The sequence below is a fragment of the Pangasianodon hypophthalmus genome, chromosome 6 (genome assembly GCF_027358585.1).
Source record: "Pangasianodon hypophthalmus isolate fPanHyp1 chromosome 6, fPanHyp1.pri, whole genome shotgun sequence".
NCBI lineage: Eukaryota > Metazoa > Chordata > Actinopteri > Siluriformes > Pangasiidae > Pangasianodon > Pangasianodon hypophthalmus.
The window spans coordinates 21,301,217-21,325,288 of record NC_069715.1 but is presented as its reverse complement, the minus strand read 5'-3'; the positions used below and the strand labels follow the sequence as shown (position 1 = coordinate 21,325,288).

At 36.6% G+C, this 24,072-nt stretch overlaps 1 protein-coding gene across 2 annotated transcripts in view; it reads left to right on the top strand.

The window, feature by feature from the left end:
• LOC113526809 (latent-transforming growth factor beta-binding protein 4) overlaps positions 1–24,072 on the top strand; it is a 69,051-nt gene that overhangs the window by 12,904 nt on the left and 32,075 nt on the right. The window contains exons 4-10 of one of the 2 annotated variants that reach the window (XM_026914172.3): positions 602–704; positions 8,044–8,112; positions 11,126–11,248; positions 15,821–15,985; positions 18,069–18,446; positions 20,718–20,846; positions 23,162–23,287. In XM_026914172.3, coding sequence (XP_026769973.3) covers positions 602–704; positions 8,044–8,112; positions 11,126–11,248; positions 15,821–15,985; positions 18,069–18,446; positions 20,718–20,846; positions 23,162–23,287 — 1,093 coding nt within the window. The remainder of the gene's footprint in view (positions 1–601; positions 705–8,043; positions 8,113–11,125; positions 11,249–15,820; positions 15,986–18,068; positions 18,447–20,717; positions 20,847–23,161; positions 23,288–24,072) is intronic. The other variant, XM_026914173.3, reaches the window with a different exon arrangement.

The following is a 24,072-nucleotide window of genomic DNA, read 5'->3' as shown; positions in this document are numbered from 1 at the left end:
TGTATACAGCGATATACAATGACAGTAAAGGCTTTCATTCATTCATTCATTCATTCATTCATTAAGTACTTTAGGAAGAGGTAAGTCTTTAGACGTCGTTTTATAGATTGTCAGTGACTCACTGGGAAGTTCATTCCACCTCCCAGATGCCAGAACAGAGAACATGCCTTCCTTGTACCCTGACAGATGGTGGGACCAGGCGGGCAGTGCTAGAGGATCAGAGGGAGCTACCTTAATTGTAGTGATGCATCAATACAGATACTGGTATCAATCTGATACTGTGCTAATTTACTTATAAGAATTGGTCCGGTACCAACATCTGGTACCATGTGCTACTATGTAATGTAAGCCTAGTGTACTTCGATGTACAACATGACATGGCGTCTGAGATCTGGCCATATTTTTCACGGTTAATGATGGTAAAAAGCAAAGCAAAGCAGATTGCAAACTGTGCTCTGTGGCCGACATGAGTAACGTGTAATATCTATAAGCATAACGATAGCTCAACAATGGAGTCAAGTTCCTTGTGCATTCTAGTGTAAGTGGCCAATAAAGCACAATTCTGATTATCCCTAACGAATCTTCTGTTTGTCTTCCACAGTGCAGTTCTCCGCTGCCTGGGCTCCGCAGTCAGGAAACCTGCTGCAAGGGAGATGGTTTAGCATGGGGAATAAAAGAGTGTACACTCTGCCCTCCAGTATCAGGTAGGGCTAGGATACACTCACACACACACATACATACAGAATATTATAATATCTTATCATGCAAATAAGAACTTATTTGCTTATTTGTATATGATTACAATATTAAAGCATATTTATCCAACCATAAACTTTATTATCTAACTTATGTTACTAGTGAGGTTTAGTATTAACCTCACAGAACACGTTCAAGACAATGTCCGCAGTCATTACTGTTCCAAATAGACGTACATATATGCTTAAATGCTCTCTGTAATGTATGCGTCCTGCTTCCTAAACATAAATCTGAGCTTATCACTCTATAGTAGCAGCTATGTAGTTAACAGCAAAAGTAGGTCATCAGTACAAAGTTTGTGTGACCTACTGAACATTATTTCCTTTCCCAATCATCCCTCGATTGTGCAAAAAAGGGCGTTTGTGTTTGTGTTTGCACGCAAAGTCTGTCAAATGATCTCAGCTCAAACATGTATGGCCTCCCTCCAGAAACACACAGCACCTTCGCTATGCTATTGTTGAGTCTATTTAGATTAAGCAAGACTGTGGGGTATGTAATTGAGTACACTTCTGAGTATAAGGCACTACCATTGGCTGTGGTGTCCCGATTTTACAGAGTGACAGATGACCCTGGTAGTGCTGTGTCCTTGGAAATGCAAATGAGCTGATTCTTTGAGACAGCTCTTTTAGCTGAACATTAGAGGCTAACTTGCACGTCTGAAAAAACGTTAACCCCACACCCCCCGCCTCCCGTTTTGGAAATATAAGACAAATATATCCTGTGAAGCTCTTAATGAAATTTCATCAGTATACTGCAGGCCTACACATGCAGTTACCTTCACCAAGAATGAAATGCATCCAGTGAAATGTTGACATCTGAGTTGTTGCACAACAAAGGCAATTCGATCAAGATGAGCAAAGGTGAGACATGTTTTGGGCCAATGATATACTATATAGGCAGGCATCATTGAAATATTACTGCCTCGCAGCTCCATGGTTCCCAATTTGATTCAGCTCAGGTTCCTGTCTGTGCAGAGTTTTGAACATTTTGAACATCCTTTTGTCTGTGTGAGTTTCCTCCAGGTTCCCTGGTTTCCTCCCACCTCCCAAAAAATGCCAGTAGGCGGATTAGCTACACTAAATAGCCCTTAAGTGTGAATGAGTGTAAAGATGTGCATGCATGGTGCCCTGAGATGGACTGGCATTCCCACCTCACATCCAGACCAGAATAAAGCAGTTACCTAAGAGGAATAAATATATATACATAGTACCTTGCTGGATTAAAATACATATTTAAATAAATTTACGTACCCATATTATCATTCAGCTGGTTGGAAATCAAAAGTGTCAGCTGTTATTGGTCAATTGCTCTGACTCACTGAGTTCCAATCACTAGAGTCAACTGGGTCATCAAAAGAAGAGAAAAGTTTTATTTTGATTACCAGATTGCAAACATACTTTTTTTTTTTTTTACTGCTTCTGTTCCATGTACTGCTTCGAACAGAATGGTTTTAATTACACAACAGAATTGCTCATAAATAACACTTGTACTTTTATACCCTGTCTGGGGCTTCATTTTGTCAGTCTGCTAAGATGTAGGTAGAGAACTAGCCAAGTCTCCTTATAAGCTAGCTGATATTAGATGATCTATTGTGATGACATCATACAGTTAAGTTTGTGAATGACTGTTATAATATATAAACAGATGGATACAGTTGCAGTATGCATCTATTGAAGAAATGGAAGCAGGGGGAAAAAAATCCAAATGGCAAGATGAAAAGCAGCTGAGTGGATGAGTGGTGCAGTGAATTCTGGGAGTATTCAGCCCATGGAAAAAAAATCGAATCCATTCCTCAGGGTGTTAATGCAAAATGTCTTTAAAAATGGCTTGAGTAGCTCTTTCAACCTGGTCATTAGCTTAGGGATGATAACCTGAAGTCAGGATTACTGAAACTCCAAGTTTGTGCACCAAAGTTATAAGATTGCACGAAAGTCATGACTTTTAGTACATTTTAGACAAAGTACATTTGTCTTGACTGGTGGGCATTCAAGTGGTGTTTCAACAGTTTGCAAGGTTTGATTAAGGGTAGATTGTGTCTCAGGGTTCTGGTTTAGGACTGGCAGGATAGATATGTGAAAGTGCATCTGCTTTGGAGTTGAGTCTGGAGAAGAAAAGGGCCTGACTTGCTTGTCGAGATATTCTACATCAGGTATTTTAAGTTCATGTGAATGGTGAATATGACAAAAGCCAGCCAGTGCCACCACTCCTCCAGTGCTAGCTTCACAACTATGAGCACTCAGTTACCTATGTTCTAATTCCTGTGGGTGGGGGAGAAGAATGCAACAAGGTACATTATTGCTGTTCCCTCCTCTGAGGAAATCTAGGATTAGGGTGTTTGAGGATGGGAGCTATAGTCAATGTTTGAGTGCTTTGGAAACTTGATCAGCTTGCATGTTCCAGATGAGCCTCTTGGAGCCACTTTGTAGAAGGGAGGTCAGTGGTGCAGCAATAGACACGTAATTTCTTGTAAACTGGCAGTAAAAATTTACGTATTTGCAAAGATGGTGCATTAACAAATCCACACAGCATGCCAAGGTATTCAAAGTGGCTGGAGCTGAAAGCCATTTTCCACATTTTCCCTTCTCTTATCCTGAGAAGATCTAGGTTAGTGAATCTGGATGGCTCCTTTCGTTTTTCAAGGGCTGCAGGGATAATGATAATGCTACTATGATAATCAATGCACCTCCTTTTTGTGGAAAAAGAAAAATCTGGCAAGGTGGCTGGCAAGGTGGAAGGCATAACGTAGCCTTATTTTAATGCTTCCATTGTATATTCCTATATTCCTATATATATTGGCTTGGTTGATGGATGCAAGTTTCTTGAAATTCAGAAGACTATGTTAGTAGCTCTCTAACAAGGATATGTGAGAGTTATGTTCACTTTTGCCAATGCCAGTCTGTGAAGCTTGTGGGATTCAGCCAATAAGAACATGGTTGTCACATTGTGCAAGGCACTGGCTTGGAGCCAGACAGTTTGGTGGGTGATGAGTCCCTCACCTATGGGCTTGGCGTCTATGGCTCGATGTGTTCTTGAAGTGGTTGGCTGGGCACTTGCATAGTATTACAATGTCCTGAAATTGAGGAGGCTTCCTGTGGCTCTGGTGGGGATGAGTGCTGAAAGATGGAAAGATGAACGATGGCTGAATGATGTATCACCACAGGAAAGAAGAATGAATTTGAAATGAAGAAATTGGATGCATTCACAGCAATAGTGCTTGATTGATGAGCCACACACTCTCCTATGTTGCTAAGATGAACAGGACAGTTCTTTATGAGGTGATTCCCATCACCACAGTAGAAGTACAGACTTTTTTCTTGGCTTTCTGTTGCTCAGCTGGCATGATCAATCTGCATGTGTTCAGGCACTGAGGTGATTATTCCCTCTGTAAAGTTCATGTGAAGATGAGAAGATGGTGCTCCTCCTCTCTACAAGGAGTTTTTCTAGGCAAACTGTGCATTCGATGAATGAGTTGAGAGATATATTGCTATTGCTACATGCCAAGTCAGTGATTACATCCTCATGCAGCCCTTGGCAAAACGTGGAAGTGAGGGTGGGCTCGTTCCTGCTACCTACAACAATGGTCCAGAACTCTAGTGTAAACTCAGCTGCTGTCCTTGCCTCATTGTTAATAGGTGTTGTCCAGTCCCCTTCCATCAACAGGATGATAGAAAACATTGTGGAACAGCGTTAAAAATGGTCATAGGATTGCATCTCCTCTCCTTACTTGAATCTGACTACACAAGCCCAGGCCAGAGCTCTTCCTGTGAGCAGGTTCATTTATTTGTGTGATTTTCCAGCTGATATATTCCATGATGAAATGTACACATTGCCATATGAAGCCTTAACAGTTTGACAGGTCACTATCGTACTTATCCGTTTGTGTGATGAGAAAGGTGTTAGATGAAGTGAGGTGAGTACTGATACAGTGGCACTGGGTGCCACTGCAACTGAATAGTGAGTTCACTGAGCATGTTGGAATGGCAGCTATATGTTGTTGTTATTCACCGTCAAGGTGACTTCGGTTGGTGATGGCATGATGTATCTCATTGTAACCTGCTGCCTCCATGTTTTCAGCAAAGTCTTCTATCATCACAGTAAGCATTTATGGAATAAATAGAAACAGGAAATCAAATCCAAAGGGCAAGATGAAAATCAAGTCTCATTAGTACTCAAGACGTCTTGATTGTTTACTTCCTGATTGTGCATGCGATTCTGTTTCTGATCTGGTGGTGGGTGGTGCATTATGGGTAATGTAGTCTGATTTGTGACATCACAGAAATGTTGACGTGACATGATAATGTTGATGTTGAAACCGTGTTGCCAACAGAGATGCTTGATAAAAACTAATCTATATGTGACGCTGTAAATTGACCAATATATCAGATTTAAATGATGAAGGAAGGAACGGATTAATAAATAACTTGGGACTCAATATTTAGCTTGATATCTGTAGTTTACAATCTGCATCACTCTTATTTAAACTGAGAGTGAGTGGGAAAAAGGTCTATTTATTTTTATTTATTTTTTTTTTTAAACTAAAAGTGGCATAGTACAAAAAAAAATTTTTTTTTTTGCTCAGTTCAATTTCTCTAATGAAGATTATTGAAGATTAATCTTTTTTTAAAATAATATACAAACCTGTAATCAGGAGGATCTTTTGGCACTCTTTCCAAAGAGTTTCCATCAGGATTGTTTGTATTAATCAACACTAAGATGAAAAGGGCAGTTTTAAGAAGAATGTTACAGCTTCACTGAAACAAAATACTGATCAGTAGGAGCAACTACAGAAGCATTCTGTCAAAGTTGATAATGTTAATCATGTAGTTGCATAATTCTCCTTTGCACAATGTTCAGGCTGGGCCAGCATGATTAAGCAAGAACATCATGTGTTATGAAGTCTGACTCAAGGGACATCTGACTAATGCACAGATCCGATGAGAATATGAAAACCTGGATGAGTAGCTAGCACAGCTTTTAATTCTGAGCATGATGTTCTGCTTTGAGGTTCAGTGTAACTTCATTACGGTTTACATTACACACTGCAATCTAAACCACATGTCTTGGTTCCACTTTATAAACAGACACAGAATTTGAGAGACATTATGTGAGACAAGATATTATTAAACTTCAATTCTGTATATATAGAATAATTATTTTAGGTCCAGAGTTCACAAAAACATTAAGTAGACCATATGTGTACAAACTCTACAGTAATTGATGCATGAATAAATGGATAAAAGGATGGATGGATGGATGGATGGAGGGAGGGAGGGACGGATGGATGGATGTTTTATTGATGTTGTCAGGGAAACTGCAGTGTTCCTGCAGCACTACATAAAATGGATTGCAGATACAGAATGAGCAACCACATCTGGGAATATGGAGGAAATGAGAAAATAATATTTGAGCCGGTTGAGCTCTTTTTTTTATTTCCAGTGGCTAGAGATGCTTTAACAGTAGTGGACATAGATCTCTGTAATGCCTCTTTCACCTTGTACAGAAACTCTTCATATATTTATATTTACATATATTATAGTTGTATACATTTCTATTCCATAAATAAATGAGTATGAAATAAATCATTAATAAAAATCTCTACTCTTGAATTGTGGTGTATATGAATATAAGCCAATATAAGCCAATATAAGCCAGAAGCTCCAAAGACTATTTTTTTAGACGTTTTATTTAGTTCTTCAAGTATGTTGGAGAAAAACAACAATGTCTTTGTCCTCTAAGAGCTTCCAGCCTGCGGCTGCTTGCATCAGACAGCTAATATGTGTAGCTACTTGAAAACATGATATTTTTCCTAGTAGAGTAAACCATTTGGACCCGCCTTGTTCTCATTTTGGAGGTAACTCAAGGGGCTTAACTCTCCCGAGATCCTCTGCAATGCGAACATTGATTGTAATGTATGATGTATGATATCCTTGCACAAAAATGAAGAGCTGTTGACTATAAGCCACAAAGCGGAATATTAGGAACATCACAGTCACGTTGTCACAGTTCACAGCACAGTATGGATAAAAACTCAGCTTTAATATTGTTTATGTAGTTATGTAGCGGCTAAGGATTAAGTTCTGAGATTCTCAATGGTATGCTGGATGATTTGATAAAGCAGCATGTGAGAGGGAGTAGAAGATCAACCTTAAACCCTGAGAGAAATGATCAGAGAGGAAGGCGTATCTATATCTCCTCTGGCATCTTCTTCATTTACAAAACCAGCGTGAAGTGTCTTTGATGTGTGTATAGAAGTGTGTTCATCGATTGTCTGCTTTGAAGGCTGGGGAAAAAATATATATATATATATATATATATTGCTAAAGCCAAAAGTCCGACATTAAGACCAACGATCTTTATTTTTTTAAATTCATCATTTATTCTACACTAATGTCAAAGACTCCATCACACGTCACTAATATAATTCAGAAATTCATACCTGCCAAACTGACTATAAAGGAAATATGGAGATGGGTGATAGAAATCCTGTGAAATTTTGGTATATAAAAAAACCAAAAAAAAAACAAACAAAAAAAAACCTTGAGTCATGCTCTTGAGACTTTCCTTTTTCCCCAGGAAAAGGCTTTTTTTCTTCTTTTATTGTCATTGTTGTTAGTGTTGACATTGTGTGCGCGCGTGTGTGTGTGTGTGTGTGTGTGTTTTAATTACTCTTGAGTGCTGTGCCCTGTATTGTTATGTATTGTTATGTAGCTTGCTTTGCACTCTTGAGCACAAGTTGTAACATTGGCTGTCACTATTTAATTGACATTTTAGCAGTGCTGCGAGTGTGTCAGTCCCCATGCTCTTCCGTTGATCTTCATTTTAATGTCACCGCATTCTTTACATCATGCATACTGTTCCCCAAGTTTTGACTTCTCTATGCAGTCAAACTGAACTCTCCATTCAGCAGAAACAAGGATTTGTTGCATATCCAGGCCATTTACCAGCTGATAGCATCCATTGTTGGAGGTTTAGTCTGTGCAATGAGTTGAAATGAGCTTTAACTCAACAGATCAGTTATATTGGGTGGAGCTAAATAGGTTACTGAGCCCAGGGTTGCTGTGATGACACTCTGCAACATGCCAGTATTTTGTGAAACAAATGTATTATTTATTTTTTTTTGGTATGCTTTTGCATTCAAGGCTGTCAGACCACAACAATGGCAAAACTGTGAGTCTCACGGGTAAACCGACTGCAGGACAATAATATTTTGATGAAATGAATCTGAGGAAATAAAATCTTGGGCTATATAAAGCAGGAGATGACAGTAAATGTGTGTTTTCTTCACAGGAAGTGGCACAAGTGGAGAGAAAAGCTGTCCGAAAGGCTTTGAGAGGGTTAATGGTACACAGTGTGTGGGTATGTACACTAATCACTTTAATATGTATATAACAGGACGTGTCTTTTATTGTAGTGTGTGAGTATGTGTGTGTGTGTGTGTGTGTGTGTGTGTGTGAGAGAGAGAGAGAGAGAGAGAGAGACAATATAATTAGTGGTTGAATTGTAATATAATGTAATAAAGCAAAAAGCCACACGAGGGTGTGTGTTAGTGTGATTTTATCACAGGAAAGGGTGTTCTTAGTCACAGTGTGAAGCAGCATGCCTAAAACCCCCTCACTGTAATGCAAGTCTCTGAATGGCTTATTTCTTTTCAAACACAGTGACAAAACAATATGATAAAATCCAGCATCCAATAAATAATTTAATTTATTATTAATGACATTTGCGATAAACAATTCCTCCACCATGCAATGTAGTCTATTAACATTAAGCTTTGGTTGCTAAGCTACATAATGGACAAAGATTGTTGTATTCTATGGACACAACCATGGCAAAGTGTAAAGCCTCAGTGCAAAAATACAGAATTCACTTATAGTGATGTAGCCACAGGTGTGCATACATCATGCATTTTACAACAGTTAGTTCCAGTCCACTAATTTGATTGGACGAATGGTTTTCCAAGAGTACTTATGTTTAGTATAACAGTCCCACAGAAACCATTACGACAGCAGAGTTAGTGACGTCAACAGCGAATGATACATTTTTCATGTATATATGTTCTGACATAAAATATGAAAGCTCGTCAGATGAAGATGAAAAGGAAGAATGGACGCCAGTTTCACAGGAAGCACCTTTAACTGGAATGTACAAATCATTAAGAGCTAGCTAGCTATGAGCTATGAGCAATCTATTGATTGCGGAGGAAAAATAATGAAATTATTTGGCCATATTGTGTCTGAAATGCCAGTTACTCGATATCATTTCTAAAACTCTTGTATGAAAGCATGCTTGCAGTCATGTTGTTATAGTTAATATCAGCACGGCTATGATAACCTACGGCCGAACTCCTAAGAAGCTTGGGTATGCATAGAGAAGAATTTCCCTGTACTGTAAAGTAAATGGGAAAAGTAAGGTCTTCTTCTTCTTTTTCTGTTCTTCTTCTTCTCTTTCTTCTTCTTCTTCTTTTCTTCTTTATCTTCTTCTCATGTGATATTGTTTAAGTACACAACAGTTGGTTCTGGTCCACTAATTAGATTGGGCAAGCAGCATTCCAGAGGTGCTGATATTTAGTATAACAGCATTGGTACATTTCACTGCTTTGAACTTGGCTCAGCCAATCAGATTTTAGAACTTAAACTATCTGTTTAATAAAAGGAGATAAGTGATGGGGAGGCAGAACGCTAGCTATGCAGAATAAACCCACAAAATACTTCAAACTGCAATGTGCTACACCATTGGACATTGAGCAGTTACACATGCACCCAGATTGCTGGCTTAACATTAAGAAATTCTGAAGAAAAGTTGTGAATATGGATAGGTTAGGATATGTTAAAATGGCAGGTTTTTGTGATGCAATCAAAAAAGTTAAACCATGTCAGAATATTTTTCACCTTTATTGTGAAATTGCAATATGTAGAAATATAAAGTTATAAACAACCATAAATGTTTAGGGGAAAAAAAAAAAAAACCTTTTATAATTGGGCTGTAAGCAGATACTCTGATGTGCTGATGACTGCCTTTCTGGGAAAGATGCTAATCATACTGGTAATTTATCAGCTGCACACAACTGTGTGTGTGTGTGTGTGTGTATGTGTTTTCTAATCCAGTGCAGGAATCTTTGTAGGTGGCTTAATTAACTGTGTGTGATGTTCCTTGCAAAACCGCCAATCAGATAAGTGATGTCACATAGCCCAGTATTAAAACCTGTGTGTGTGTGTGTGTGTGTGTGTGTGTGTGTATGGTTTGAGTGGTGTGGATTTTGGGGGTTGTGACTTATCTCTGAGATGGAGACAAAATGTCTGTGACTCACTCTACTTCAGAGTACAGTTTATTCCTAAGTGAGATACAAAGATGAAACTTGGTCTGTCTGTGTGCGTGTGTGTGTGTGCGTGTGTGTGTGTGTGTGTCCAGGTTCATTCTGCCTCTCAACAGTATTATTAAGTAACTTTAAAAGATCATTTTATATTGTAAAAGTAATAACAGTAATTTAACAGTAAAAATAAAAGTATTTTTCTTCCTCATTGTGAGAGTGACTTGAATATTAATATACATTAAACATTGCATTATAGGCTCTTGTGATCTTTGTACTGTTAACAATATAGACTCAAACTCCAATATATACTGTACATAAACAAACACTGAAGAGGAGTTAACCATTTCAGAATCAGGGTATTGTGTTTAGGGTGTTTTAAGGGTGCACACAATGATGGCAATTAGGCTTGAGGGATTGACATCACACCGTGCTACATTATTGGATTGTTCCACCATTTTGGACCGGTCAGTTCTTTGGTACATGCTACAAACAAGTTCACACACATGGTGAGAGCTTAAAGAGACTGGTATTGGTACAGAGGTGTGTATACCAAATCCCCCCCAGCATCACATGACATCACATTCCCAAGCCTAACAGTCTATAAGATCAGAGATCATCAGCACCTGGTACTGTATATGGTGTAAATGTGGAATCCTCTTAAGGACCCCCCTTTCACAAGCCATGAAGCTGTTGTTTTTGGGCCATGGCTTTGGGTATGCTGAGGACAGTAAACTTTTAGTGCATACACATCAAACTCCAGCTGTTAATGTAAAAGGACGGGGGCATGGAGGGAGTAGGCTGTGTATATACACTCTATGGTATCATTTATACCACACATTTTGCTTGTGTATAATATGTGTATATTTATCACATATCCACAGCTCTACCTTAAACAGGAGGAAACACTTTACTGCAACATTTAGGTGTGTGTTTGAGATTCTGGTCCCATTTGTGCAAACAGATTCACATAAAATTCACCTAAAATCATTTGGATAGAAACAACATGACACACGAAGACACACCCACACACCTACCTCTCATCTTCCTCTCCTGGTGTAGATATTAACGAGTGCTTGCAGCCGGGTTTCTGTGAGAACGGGAAGTGTGTGAACACCCGTGGAAGCTACAGCTGTGTTTGCAAACCCGGTTTCTTATTGGACGCCTCACATGGCATCTGTATCTGTAAGTAAAGGGAAAACGCCGGAACACTGGCAAGGCTGAAGAGTCACACAGCTACAATGCAGGGCCAGGTCTAGATGTCTGAGTTCACTACCAACAAGAACTGATTTTATTTCTTCTATTAGAAATTTTTATTAACTAAAAAGTAGTTTATTGTATATATTCTTAACATTTCAGTAAACTGATCTGTGAAGTGTTATAGAGAATAATGTAATGTTCTAGACCGGATCAGATATAATATATTATATTGAGACTATAATACACAATATATTGTGCAACTCAAGGGTAAGGTCTTCCAGGACTAAAAGAAAGTATTTTAAAATGTTTTTAAATATTTCTTTCCATATACTGGATCATATATTCAACATAATATGATTCCACATACTATAAAATGAATAAAATTGTTTGATTTAAAAAAAATAAATAAAAATTAGCACCATGACCAGAATAAAGCAGTTGCTGAAAGTGAGTAAGAGTGAGTAAGGAAAATGCATTCAGTCTTGTAACTGATGTGAGTGAAGCTTTACTCATTATTAGGTCCAAGAACTTTACATTTAAAGGGGAAAAAGGACATGTAGACATTGAAAAGTCACCAGGTATTCAGAATGTGTACTGCAGATTATGGCCACAAAACCAACATCAAACTCATTAAATAATTAAGTCCAGTACAGTGTTCTGATTGGTTGGGAGAAATAAGAGAAATGATATGTAGCACATACAGAAGTTCACTGTAGAGCCAATATGTAAAGAATAAAATACTACAACAAATATTTTTAACTGTTTATAGCTACATTCAGTGATGTGGAACATTCAGGAGACCAGTTAGTTCTTGTTCATTTACAGTCGGGTCCGTAAGTATTTGGACAGTGACACAATTTTGGTAATTTTTGCCGCTGTACACCACCACAATGGATTTGAAATGAAGCAATCAAGATTTGATTGAAGTGTCGAGTTTCATCTTTAATTCAAAGACTTTAACAAAAATATTGCATTAACCCTTTAAGAATTACAGTCATTTATTTTCACCGGCTCAAAAGTAATTGGACAAGCTACCATAATCATAAATATTAGGATTATTTTTAATACTTGGATGCAAATCCTTTGCAGTCAATGGACCTGACTGAATGTCGTAGTAGGTATGAACAATTGTTCCTTCACCAGCCTGTTTTTTTTTTTTTCTCTCTTGATGTCACTAAATCAAAAACACAGCTTGTGAGAAACTGGAAAAGTGCAAACTCCTCTGTCCTGAAGAGTCTTGTATCTAAAAACCTAGTGACTCTTACAGAGTACTGACACTCGAGACTCCTTCCATATATGTTAAATAAATGTTTCCTGAAAACAGAATGATTATATAGTTAACAACGATATGGTTTTCTTTGTTAAATAACTGTTACTTAATCCATTTATTATTGGCTTTATATTATGTACATCATTTCTCATACAAGTCCCTGTGAATGATTTGTTAACTATAGAAACAATCATGTATTAGAATGAGCATGTTAATAGAAATCGTTTGAATTATAGATGGAGCTGTGCTGTTATATAATTAACACCTTCTGACCAATCAGAAACAAGAATTCAACAGTGCTGTTGTTGATTGGCTGTTAGTTTTTCATAGTTGATTCAGTAAACACACTTCCTGGTAGTGCACTCAGACTTCTGGATTTGACTCTATAGATTCTTTATAAATCTAATATACTCTTAAATCCATAATCAAGATAATCCTCCGAAATGAATGTCAGGAGAGACAGACAGATGAAGCCTGAATATTGAAGTGCTAAAGGCGGTTTTAGCTGTGCGATGCTCTCATGCCGTTTGCAACAAGGCATCGTTGTGCTGCTGTTTTCTTGTGCTTTACCGATGCCTTTGACCTCTGACCTCTACACTATTCCAGCTGCCTTTTTGTGCACGTGTGGGTGCTTCAACAAGCATTTTTTCGCTTTGTTGGAATGTTGTTAAAGCGGTTTGTATATGGATCTATGTTTGTTGTGTGTTTATGCTTTCATGCATGTGCATGTGCGTGTGTTTTTAAAAATGTTGTGTCAGTTCTTTTACTTCCTTAGCTGTGTTGGTTGATTGTCAAATCTGCTCTACTAAGCCAATCAGAGATGTGTGCAAGTAGGAGTGAAAGTATTGCTAAATGTATGGCTGTACATGATGGGCTAAAGATATTGAGATCATTTTGTGATTATATTGTGATATGGATATGCCTGATTTGTTAAAACATGATTAATGCACAAGGTTGAAGATGTTTGAATCGCAAATTGATCACTAGAACATTCCAGGACTCTCAGTTATGGTTTTAAACACTTATGAAAATGAACGTTTTTTAGGCTTAGGCTAAAAAAATGATTGGTGTGTGCTACGACTGTGAGTTGCATTCCAATTTTAATTACCTAAAAGATATTGTATTCAAATGTACTATATATGAATATTAATGAGCCTATAATTTCTGCCATAAACAGGAGAAATGAGCACCAGTGCTATACTATGTGTAGAAATCACATAAACCACATAAAGTAAAAATCAGTGCTGAAAAAAATCAGAGACAATATAATGTTTTATCATGTATTTATATCCATTTTCACTTATCTGCTATGACCATCTGTGAAATAGCAGAAAAATGGTTTTAAATGGGTAATTAACAGGTAATAGCTGTATGAAGCTTAGTAATGTTGGTCATTCTGCCAATTTATTTTTTTTTTAGAATTTTTTTTGTTAGACTTTTGTTATTGAATAAAAATAGAAACTGGGGATTTAAAATGTTGATTTTTGCCTTCAAATATTATGTTATCAATATCTAAGTTGTGTAAATATTATGAAAAGATTTATTTATTTATTTATTTATTTATACCAGATTTTATATTACCCAGCAGACAAATCAAAAGGAAAAAGACGAACGAAATTTCACACTATACATACAAAGAGGAAAGGAAGAGAGAAAAAAATCTGAACTGTCCCTCCCTCCCCAAACACACACCTGATACAGTATGATTTAAACACCATTAACAAAGCCACCAGTGACCCTAGGCACTTACTCCCCACAACGATACATAAGAAATGGGGTAATTGTGAGACAAAATAAAAATTATTCATCGTATATGACAGTTGCACAGTTCTTGAAAAGATACTCCAGGAAGGGGCCGCAGATCCTGTCAACTTTTTTAGTGACCAGTCTTAAGAAATCGAATCCTTTCAAGCTTGAGGGAGGCAACCATCTCAGCCAGCCATTTTTGAAATCTAGGTGGCGAGGTGAGCTTTCCATTCCATCGAGATCACCCTCTTAGCCACCACCATACCAAACATAAGAGATAACTATTGCGAATGTGGCAGAGCTAATATAAGATCAGAGCATCCAAACAGAGCTAATTCCACATCAGGACTGATATCCTTTTTGAAAACTTCCGAGTTCCACAACCCTTGGAATATGCTCTTCCAAAACCCTGACCCCTCAGAGCTGATACAAAAAGCGTGAACATGAGTCCCTTCTGAGCTCTTGCATCAATCACATAGAGGGGATACTGAAGAATAAATTTTGCTGAGTTTGATTTTCGAATAACATAACCTATGTATCACCTTAAACCATATAAGCTGTAGTCTAGCGTTTATAGAGCAGGTATGAATTAGTTTCAGTCCCTCTTCCCAAATATCTTCCGAGATATTGACACCGATGTCATCTTCCCACGCTGTTTTAAAGTGATCTGAGGACACTGTAAGATGGGCGCGAAATAATAATGAAAAGATTTATTAGTACTCAAATAAATAAAACTTGTCCTGACAGACCTGGGGTGTGTTGGATGATGTGAACACCATGAGTCATCCAAACACAAAGAAAATCATCTTGAGAGTCTGAGAATAAATAATACTCTATTACACACCATCTCAATATATCAGCTTCACTGACACTGTAATAATTACAGTAAGAGCTAAGAAACCATATATTGTGTAGCCTTAAGAAGAGGTCATTTAGTCTACAAAAAGGGCTTCCCAAACTCTTTGTACACCCCCTCCATTGTAGATTTACTTTATGAATGAAATTACTTAAATATTAGGGTTATTATTCAAATATAAGCATAATAATAGTGGGGCTATTTTTATAAGAGGCATAGAGTTTTTTATTGCTGAGCTTTCCACTTTCATCAGAGCACATTAGGTCCAAGTTGATTGATCAGGCTAATAACTATAAAATCTGTGATAATGGAAGGTTGGGATTTCCACCACTTTAACAAAATAAGAATAATAATATAAAAAAAAACACAGAACCCCTATATTTCTTGGACACCCCAGACCCCACTTTGAGAATATATAAAGAAAGCATGATGTCCATGAGCTAAAGTTTTCTTTATGATCCGAATGTAATAGAGAAACTGTGGACACTGAGCTGAGATGATTTGTGGAGAGATGGGGTTTTCAGTGGGTTTAAAGTCTTTATGAATTCCTAAATCTTAATGGACTGGCATGTGAAGAATGCTGCATGTTTGAATCCATGTCTCTGTTCAGTCAGTCTATTCACGTTCGATTGGTATTGTTTTGCCTTTATGCTGGGTGCTATGATGCTTTTTTCCCTCTGCACAGCCCAGAAGGTGATCTCAGAGGAGAAGGATCAGTGTTTCCGTATAGTCTCTCAGGGCTCTTGCTCTTTGCCCATCCTGAAGAACATCACCAAGCAGATCTGCTGCTGCAGTCGTGTCGGTAAAGCCTGGGGAAGGAAGTGTGAGGCCTGCCCATATTTTGGATCTGGTGAGTCACTTGTTTTATTTTGTGAATATTTAGTTTAACAAGTTTTATCTCTAGGTTTAATTATTTTAATTATTGTCTTATTATCTATCTATATACATCTTGGCAAGACACAAGCGTTAACTATCAAGTATATAGCAGTAGACTAAAACACCTACCCATACACCTACAAATAAAAATGAGGACATATGAATGTACAGTTACTTCTAAATTAAAGTAGATGTTTAATATTTAAGCATTTAAAACAGTTTAGAATCCATATCAAAATAATTAATGTACAATAAGAACAATGAAGTTAAGAAATCATTTTCTATGAAAATGTATGCATTACTTGAATTGGAAAACGATACGGGGAAATGAGCATTGAAGCCCATTGTTGCATTTTTGAAAAATTATTATTAAAAAAACTTCTCTATGACACATATTTTGTGCAATTTTTGTGCAATTTCTATCAACAAACATCTTAAGATTTCAAGAAAAAAAAAAATGTGTAATATAATATACTTACTTGGAAAGGATGGTCATTTTGTCCATAGCTGAGAGTAAAGGGATTAGAAGGAGGCGGCCATGTTGTTTGAACACAGAATGCTGAGAATATTGTAGTGATCAAGTTTTCCCACCAAAAATGTTGCAGTGAAACAGATTGTGTGCAATATGTAGGGTTTTTTCCCCTGAATTTACTCAACATTTCATATAATTAGGTTGCATAAAAAAATATGTTGTAAATTTGCAACTGGGGGTCTTTTATGTGGTTAAATGTTTTTTGTGTTAAATGTTTTAAATGTTTTAAAAATTGTAACAGGTGTTAATTCTCCTTTGTATTTTCCACATCTGGTTAATAAAACAGCTGTTTTCAGTAAGGCTCACCTTCTGTAGAAGAGATGTCTCTTCTCTGGAGGCTTAAAGGACCAGCTGGCCCAAAAATAAATAAATAAATAAATAAACACAATACCGCTTACCTCAAATATAGCTAGCAAGTAAGGAAATATTATAGCCTTTGTTTAGCATTGTGTAAACTTAACGCCTAACTCATCATTACTGTGCCTCAAACTGGCTTAATTAAGGTAACTGGATAAATATTTAACCAAACTGATTCTTTAACCGTTAACTCAGCTCTGTGCTTTAAATAATTCACTATGGATAAAAGCACCTGTCAGGTTGTAAATGTAAAATGCACTGTATGATATATTGCATAATAAGCTACATTTGTTGCTCATTAGTCACTAAACAAAGGATTTCCAGATTAAAAATCTACAAACACAGCAATATCATGTTTAGTATGTGAAGTTTGTGTCTGTAGTTATTCACTGAAGCTAAGCTGCTAATGTAGATAACAAGTTAGGGAAGATTATAGCTACTAGTTTACCATCATGCAACCTACATGTCTAAATCATCACACATTTGCCTCATGTAGCATTGTTTGTCTTGTTGTATGGAAATACTTAAAAATATTTTTAAAAAAATCAAAAACTTAAAAATGTTTAAAAATTTTTTCGAACTATAACAATCCAAATCACTCGCTTGATTCAGTTTTCAAAAATCTGAATCCATAATCCAATTTTTAACATATATTTGTCCGTATTTAGAAACAACAGCATGTCATATTTAAACTGATTTGAGGGAAATTTGTGGAAATTTAGACATGCACCACACTATAAGGCTATAAGGCTATAAGCTTTGATTCCTGGTTAGCTTCATTAGCTTCCTAGCTCCAGTGCAAAATTAAAGAAGGACAATTTCAGACACCATGTCTTGGCTGATTGACGACATTTAGGGATAAGAAGAACACAGTACATTTAGGGCAATATTCAGAGTCAGCAACTAAAGTTACATCAATATTTACATAGGGAAAGTTATGCATATTATGAGAAGGGTTAAGCACCTGGTTAAATTTCCCATTCAGATTATGCAAATTACATGCGTATAGTTCACGCAACATTTTTCTTGAATAGAGTCGATTTTTATCCGAAATATTTAATAATTAGGTGTTACATCACACACAGAGGTCTGAGAATAATTCAAGCGTTTTATACCATAAGTCAGTTTGCTTTAATTTGCTATTGCTGAACAATCTGTGTGTCCACAGTTGAATTTAAGGAGATTTGTCCTGCTGGTCCTGGCTACCATTACTCCCCCAACACGCTGAAATTGAATCAGAGGGTTACAGAACCACGCAACCCTGCACTGGTTTCTCAGACGAACCGCACGTTGACTACAGTGACTAGATATGATACATCATTATTACAATCAACAACAAGAAATGAGCCACCACAAAACCAAAGACCAACGAGGCCTCAGTCTGCAACTATCACCCATAACGTCAGGATTCAGCAGTCCAGTGCTGGTCAGAAACAGCCAATCACGTCAGAAGTTTTCATCATTCAGAATGAACCACAGCTGAGTCAGCACAGACAAACAGGAGGTCCTGCTTCACCAACTAGCCAGCCAAGCAGAGAACTTCCCCGTGAGTACCCACAACATGAAACTCTGCTTGCTAGGAATATCATCAAAACAGTAAAAAAAGAACTGCAGCATAGTATGTTAAAATTAGCATTAGTTTCCATCATTATTTAGCTAAATTCATTAAAAAACACACACACTGAGCCTCATTTATCAAGCTTTTAGTAAAGTTTTGTGTAAAACTTTTTTCCGACAGATTTACAAATTTTTCAGAAACGACGGAGACGGTATAACACACTCGGAGGAAAGCGCTATCCGCACACTTCCGCATACACAAGCTCACGGATGCCCATTATTGGCTAGTGTTGCTGTGATTGATTGAGGAGAGAGGGTATGCCACCCCTTCTTCCCTGAGAGCACAGCCACTTTTGCTCTCTGGGACTCCCAGCCACAGATTTTTGAAAAATATAATATTGACTCATTTTAAATAATTTGATGACACAAAGTCTAAAAATTAAATCAGCTCAAAGTCAAAACATCTCTTTTGCACATATATTTTTCATTTCAAAATGTAAAACGAATAAAAGCATTTGTTTATTCCCTAACTAATTTATGTATGTTTTATGATAAACGTAATACATTTTTTTTCTCATAAATAGATGTTAAGCAGATCAGTCAAGCAGATCAGAAAATTATTTAAAAAATCACACTTCACACTTTATCATATTAAATCACAAACATTCCTAATTTCTTGTCTAATTCATTTTTACTCTTGTATCTTCTTTGCTTCTACTACGTATTTTAGTTTATCTTTATATCATAGGGCAATAAGAATATTTTGACAGTTTAAACAAGTGTGTATAATACGAATACTAATAATGTAGCTATGAAATGCATTAGCTGTGCAGCTTCAGTGAAAGACTAGAACAGCAAACCCCAGACATCAAGCATGTTTTGGTAAGGGAATGATTATGTACATTTCATTTTTTGATAAACTATTCCTAGAAACGATATTTATTCTAGCAGTATTTGTTCACTGAATAACTGAACCCTCACTCTGCTGTGCTGTTATATGGCCTCTAATGTCTTCCTTTTTGAAAATGGGAACCTGTAAGCAGATACTGTACTAAAAACCACACAGACTATAACAGAGCCAGCAAGCTGTTTAAATTTCTTGTTCAGAGAAATGTGGACACAATATGGAATATGGGTTCAGTCCATTTCTTTGATATGTAAAGAGACTGAGGTGATGCCAGTGTTTTATGCAAGCCAAAAAATGTGGACTTGGATAGAGTTGAGAGAGTAACACTAATCATTCTATTTATAGTGACTTTCAGTGACTTAAAGACATACACAGTAAGTGAAAGACACATACATTGCACAAATACAGTATAAACACACATATGCACCTATATAAACACAAGTATTTTATACAGCACATTGCCCCGCTAATACGATCTCAGGCTGTTTTTTAAAACCAAATATGCAAAGAGCCTTGCAGGGAAGAATGTTCTTGCCAAGTTGCCTTGTATGGACTGGCTCACTAGGATGCAGGTACAGAGAGCAGTCCTGGTAAGAGTGTGAGACATGCAACGTGCTTGACTTTAGCCTCAATGCCAAAAGCTTCCTGCTTTATAATCCATGATACAGGATACAGGCTTCTTTACCTTTCCATAGATACTAGCTATCATAGCTAACCAGGGCCTCTTCCTTAAAAAAAAGGCATAACAGATTAACATGTGGAAGGATAATTTCCAACCTGTTTTCTAATCAAATTCTCTTCAACACATCGGTCTGTCTGCTGTCTGTCTATATAATCTGCTTCATGTACAGCTGAACTTCAATCTAATGGAGCTAGCTAATGTCTGCATAGCTAACTTTGGTTAGCTAGCTTCTTCAAATGAGTGATTCTTCAAATGATAAGATCAGGTTACGATAACACTTTATTAATCCCAGGTGGGAAGAACCAAAAGAGACAAGAACCAAAAGAGAAGACAAAAGACAATATAGCAGCAGAAAAGCATTAAAATCAGTTAAAATAAACAATACAAATGTATAAGACTGCAGTAAATACTATACATAGACAAAATATAACCAGATACACTTGTATCAACGATACACATGTAGAAACACTGTAGCAAATACACTCACTGTCCACTTTATTAGGAACACCTGCACGCCTGCACATTCATGCAGTTATCTAGTCAGCCAATCATGTGGCAGCAGCACAATGCAATGCATTGCGTAACCCTAAAAGTTTCATCATAATGCCGTTGATAGATATTAGATTTTAGCTATTCCAGTCATCACTGTTATTTACGTTTGTGTTTTACAGACAAACGTGTGTGTGAGGCTAACCCTCAGGTTTGTGGGCCGGGTCGGTGTGTCGATATACCCGGAGGGAAACACACATGTGCGTGTAATCCTGGGTTCATCCTGAATTCTCAAGCAGGTCATTGCCAAGGTATGAAACTTTCTCCATTTTTCTCCTGCATTATAATCTTCTCAAAACAGCAGACACTAAAATGAGTGCATTTTTTTTGGGTTAAAGCTGCAAAATTTCGCCCTCTCTGGTAGAAAAAGATTATTGCAAGCTACTTGTGGAAGAAGTAGCAGGGCAAAAGAAAAATACTGGAGACATGATCTTTAAGATATTTGAAGTAATTTTTGTTTATGTACATATAAGGAGTAAAATGTAATTGAGTACGAGTACAAGTATTAATTTAATCAATTATACTAAGTGAAGTACAAATTCCATAAAATGATACAGTAGAGTAACAAAATACAGTTATTCAAGTACATCCCACCTCTGTGTGCAATCAGATTCACTATTTTACAATTTATTTTGCTCAAACCAGACTCCACAATGTTACTTTAAAACAGTGTGTTTCTCTGAAACAGAAATGCAGAGAAGTGTATGAAGTCAAGTTAGTAGGAGAAAGTGACAGTTATGAGCAAACAGGTACAGCAGCCTCGAATGGCAAGGTAAAAATAAATAAATAAATAAAAATAAAGCATAGAGAAATTCCATCAATATTTTGTTTATACAAAAGATATTATCTTTCCAGTACACAGTTACAGTGGGGGGAAAAATATGAGCAAAAGATTTTTTTTAAATCAGAGAATTCATGCAGGAACTTATTTTATATATTATATTAAATGAAGACATAAGTGGAAATTCATCTGATGGGGATGTAACCAAATACGAACACATTCCTTGGAATGAACAGATAATGTGTTCTAAACAGAGCTTGAGACTAGAGGTGTGTATCAGAACTGGGATCTCAAAGAATACAGGAAAGTGGCGTGAATGGGAGGTTTTTAACTTTCAGTTACAATCAAAAATAATAACTGCATGACCAGGATTAAAAAAAAATCAGTTCTGTGCACATCTCTAGATGACATCAATTAAATGAACTGGAGTGATGTAGCATGATGAAGGTCAGGATCTGTGAACTACTGATGCTGACAGCGGTATAGTGGTATAGTGGTAGGGTTCTAAAATGATGAACAGATACAGCTAGTGTCATTGTGTTACACCCTTATTCTGTATGCACTGAATTTGATTTCAATATATGGCATCACAACTGTCTTGGTGTTAAATAATGGATTCTTAATAGATAATAAATAACATTTGAATAAAAATCTGTATTTGTGTGTGATACCCGATGTTTGTATATTTTTCTTTGAAAAGCGACGACCTAAACTAAAATTCAGCATTTGTCTATGGAAAGATGCCATTGTTGTTTTTTCTCAAAAACTACCAAATGTCTGCATTTGACCATTTCACATCCTTTAGGATTTACTACATTTTCCCACGGACCTTATAAAGCTCCTAAAGGTCAGAGTTCATTTAGAAAGTTTTGAAGATTTGGTCATGCTTTCACACAAGTCACACTGGCCTTAGCAAACAATTTGCTTTTGTTTTCCAGAGTCTTTGTATTTACCATCCAGATAATCACCTTTAGAGTTTTATTATGCTGGCTTGATAATATCCTTTGACCCTGAAGGTCATGGGATCCGAACCTTTAAGCCTCCTCAGCTGTTCTTTTATCCTTGAAGGATAAAGATATAAGTCTGTGTCCCAAATGCTAGATTTGATTTAAGCTGATTCATATACAATAACTGTACAAACCACTAATTAGCCTACTAACAGCTTGCTTTTAAATAGACTACAATAACACAAAGTTTTGAAATTTTCTTTTCTAGCCACTCATCTTTGTGATACACTATGTCAACTTTCCCAAACCATGTTTATTGAAGTTTTTTAATAGCAAATTTAATATCAGTGTTTCAAATGCTATTTGATAGAAGAGTACTTTCTAGAATTTGTTGTACGTAATTAACACAGGAAACATTAAACAGCATATAGTTTGAGTTACTGAACATAGATACTACATCACAACTTTTTGTAATTATGCTATTGTGACATCATTAGTAGCTAGCATTTAGCCTCCTTTGTAATCAGGGACATGAGGAAGCTAAAAACATCTGATCTCTAGTTCTATATTACACATAATATATATATATATATATATATATATATATATATATATATATATATATATATATATATACACATAACTTTGCATATTATTTAATTGCACTTTTAAATGCACAGAATTAATGTTATGTATGTTAAACCAACTCACTGTCTTTTTTGTGCACAGGTTTTTTTTTAGTCTTCATAAAAAAGTATTAGACATGTTGATTGTACCAATTTTAGCCTTACAGTCATAATTAAAATGAATGGAAATGTATCGTTTTGTGTTTTCACAGATATAAATGAGTGTTTGTTGAATCCGAGGCCGTGTCTGTCTGGTCAGTGTGAGAATACAGTGGGAAGTTTTCGGTGTGTGTGTCCTCCAGGCTACCGGAGCGATGCCCAGCAAAACCGTTGCACAGGTCAGTGTGTGTTAACAGAAGTTTAGCCTCTTTAGCAATTGATCCTGCTGCAATATTGTTTGCAGTATGTCTTAAGACTTGAAGAGTGTAGCACTGGAGTGGAATGTGTAGCAGTGGAACAAACTCCCGCTTGGCAATACAAATCAAGGATTCGACCTATTTTGAAAACCAAATCATATTTTTTGAAGGGCATGTAACTAAGAGAGCAGGTTATCCTGGGTGTGTTAAAAAAAAAAACAGGTACTGAAACACAGGGATGGTCTTTTACTGATATCAGCTAGACTAAAATAGTCTTTTCTTGGCAAATGTCTCAGCAATTTCAGCTAAATCTCTCTCTCTGCCAACTTTTTTCTCTGTTAGAGTCATATTCAGAGATGATTTAAATGTGCATAGTGAGAATTTTATACTAAAATTGCACATATCAGTATTCAGACTTTGTACGGATAAAATTATGAACTACACTCAAGTAAGCTGTAAGCATAGCAGATAAGTGCTTGGTCAGCTTATCCTTCAAACTATGGGAACATTTGTGCTCTTTACTGGAGAGTACATTTTATGTTTATGTTTACACATTTGCTAATTTACTACTTTTAAGTGGTGTTAGTGACAATGTATTCTTTGCCAGACTTCTACATATAGAGTACTGTGCAAAAGTCTTAGGCACCCTATTTTTTTGGTACAAACATTGCTATAGATTTTTATTTTATGACTTCTATGCTATTATTGTTACTGTACAGTCAGTACAAAAACATTTTAGATTTCCAAACATTAGTTTTCCAGCACAA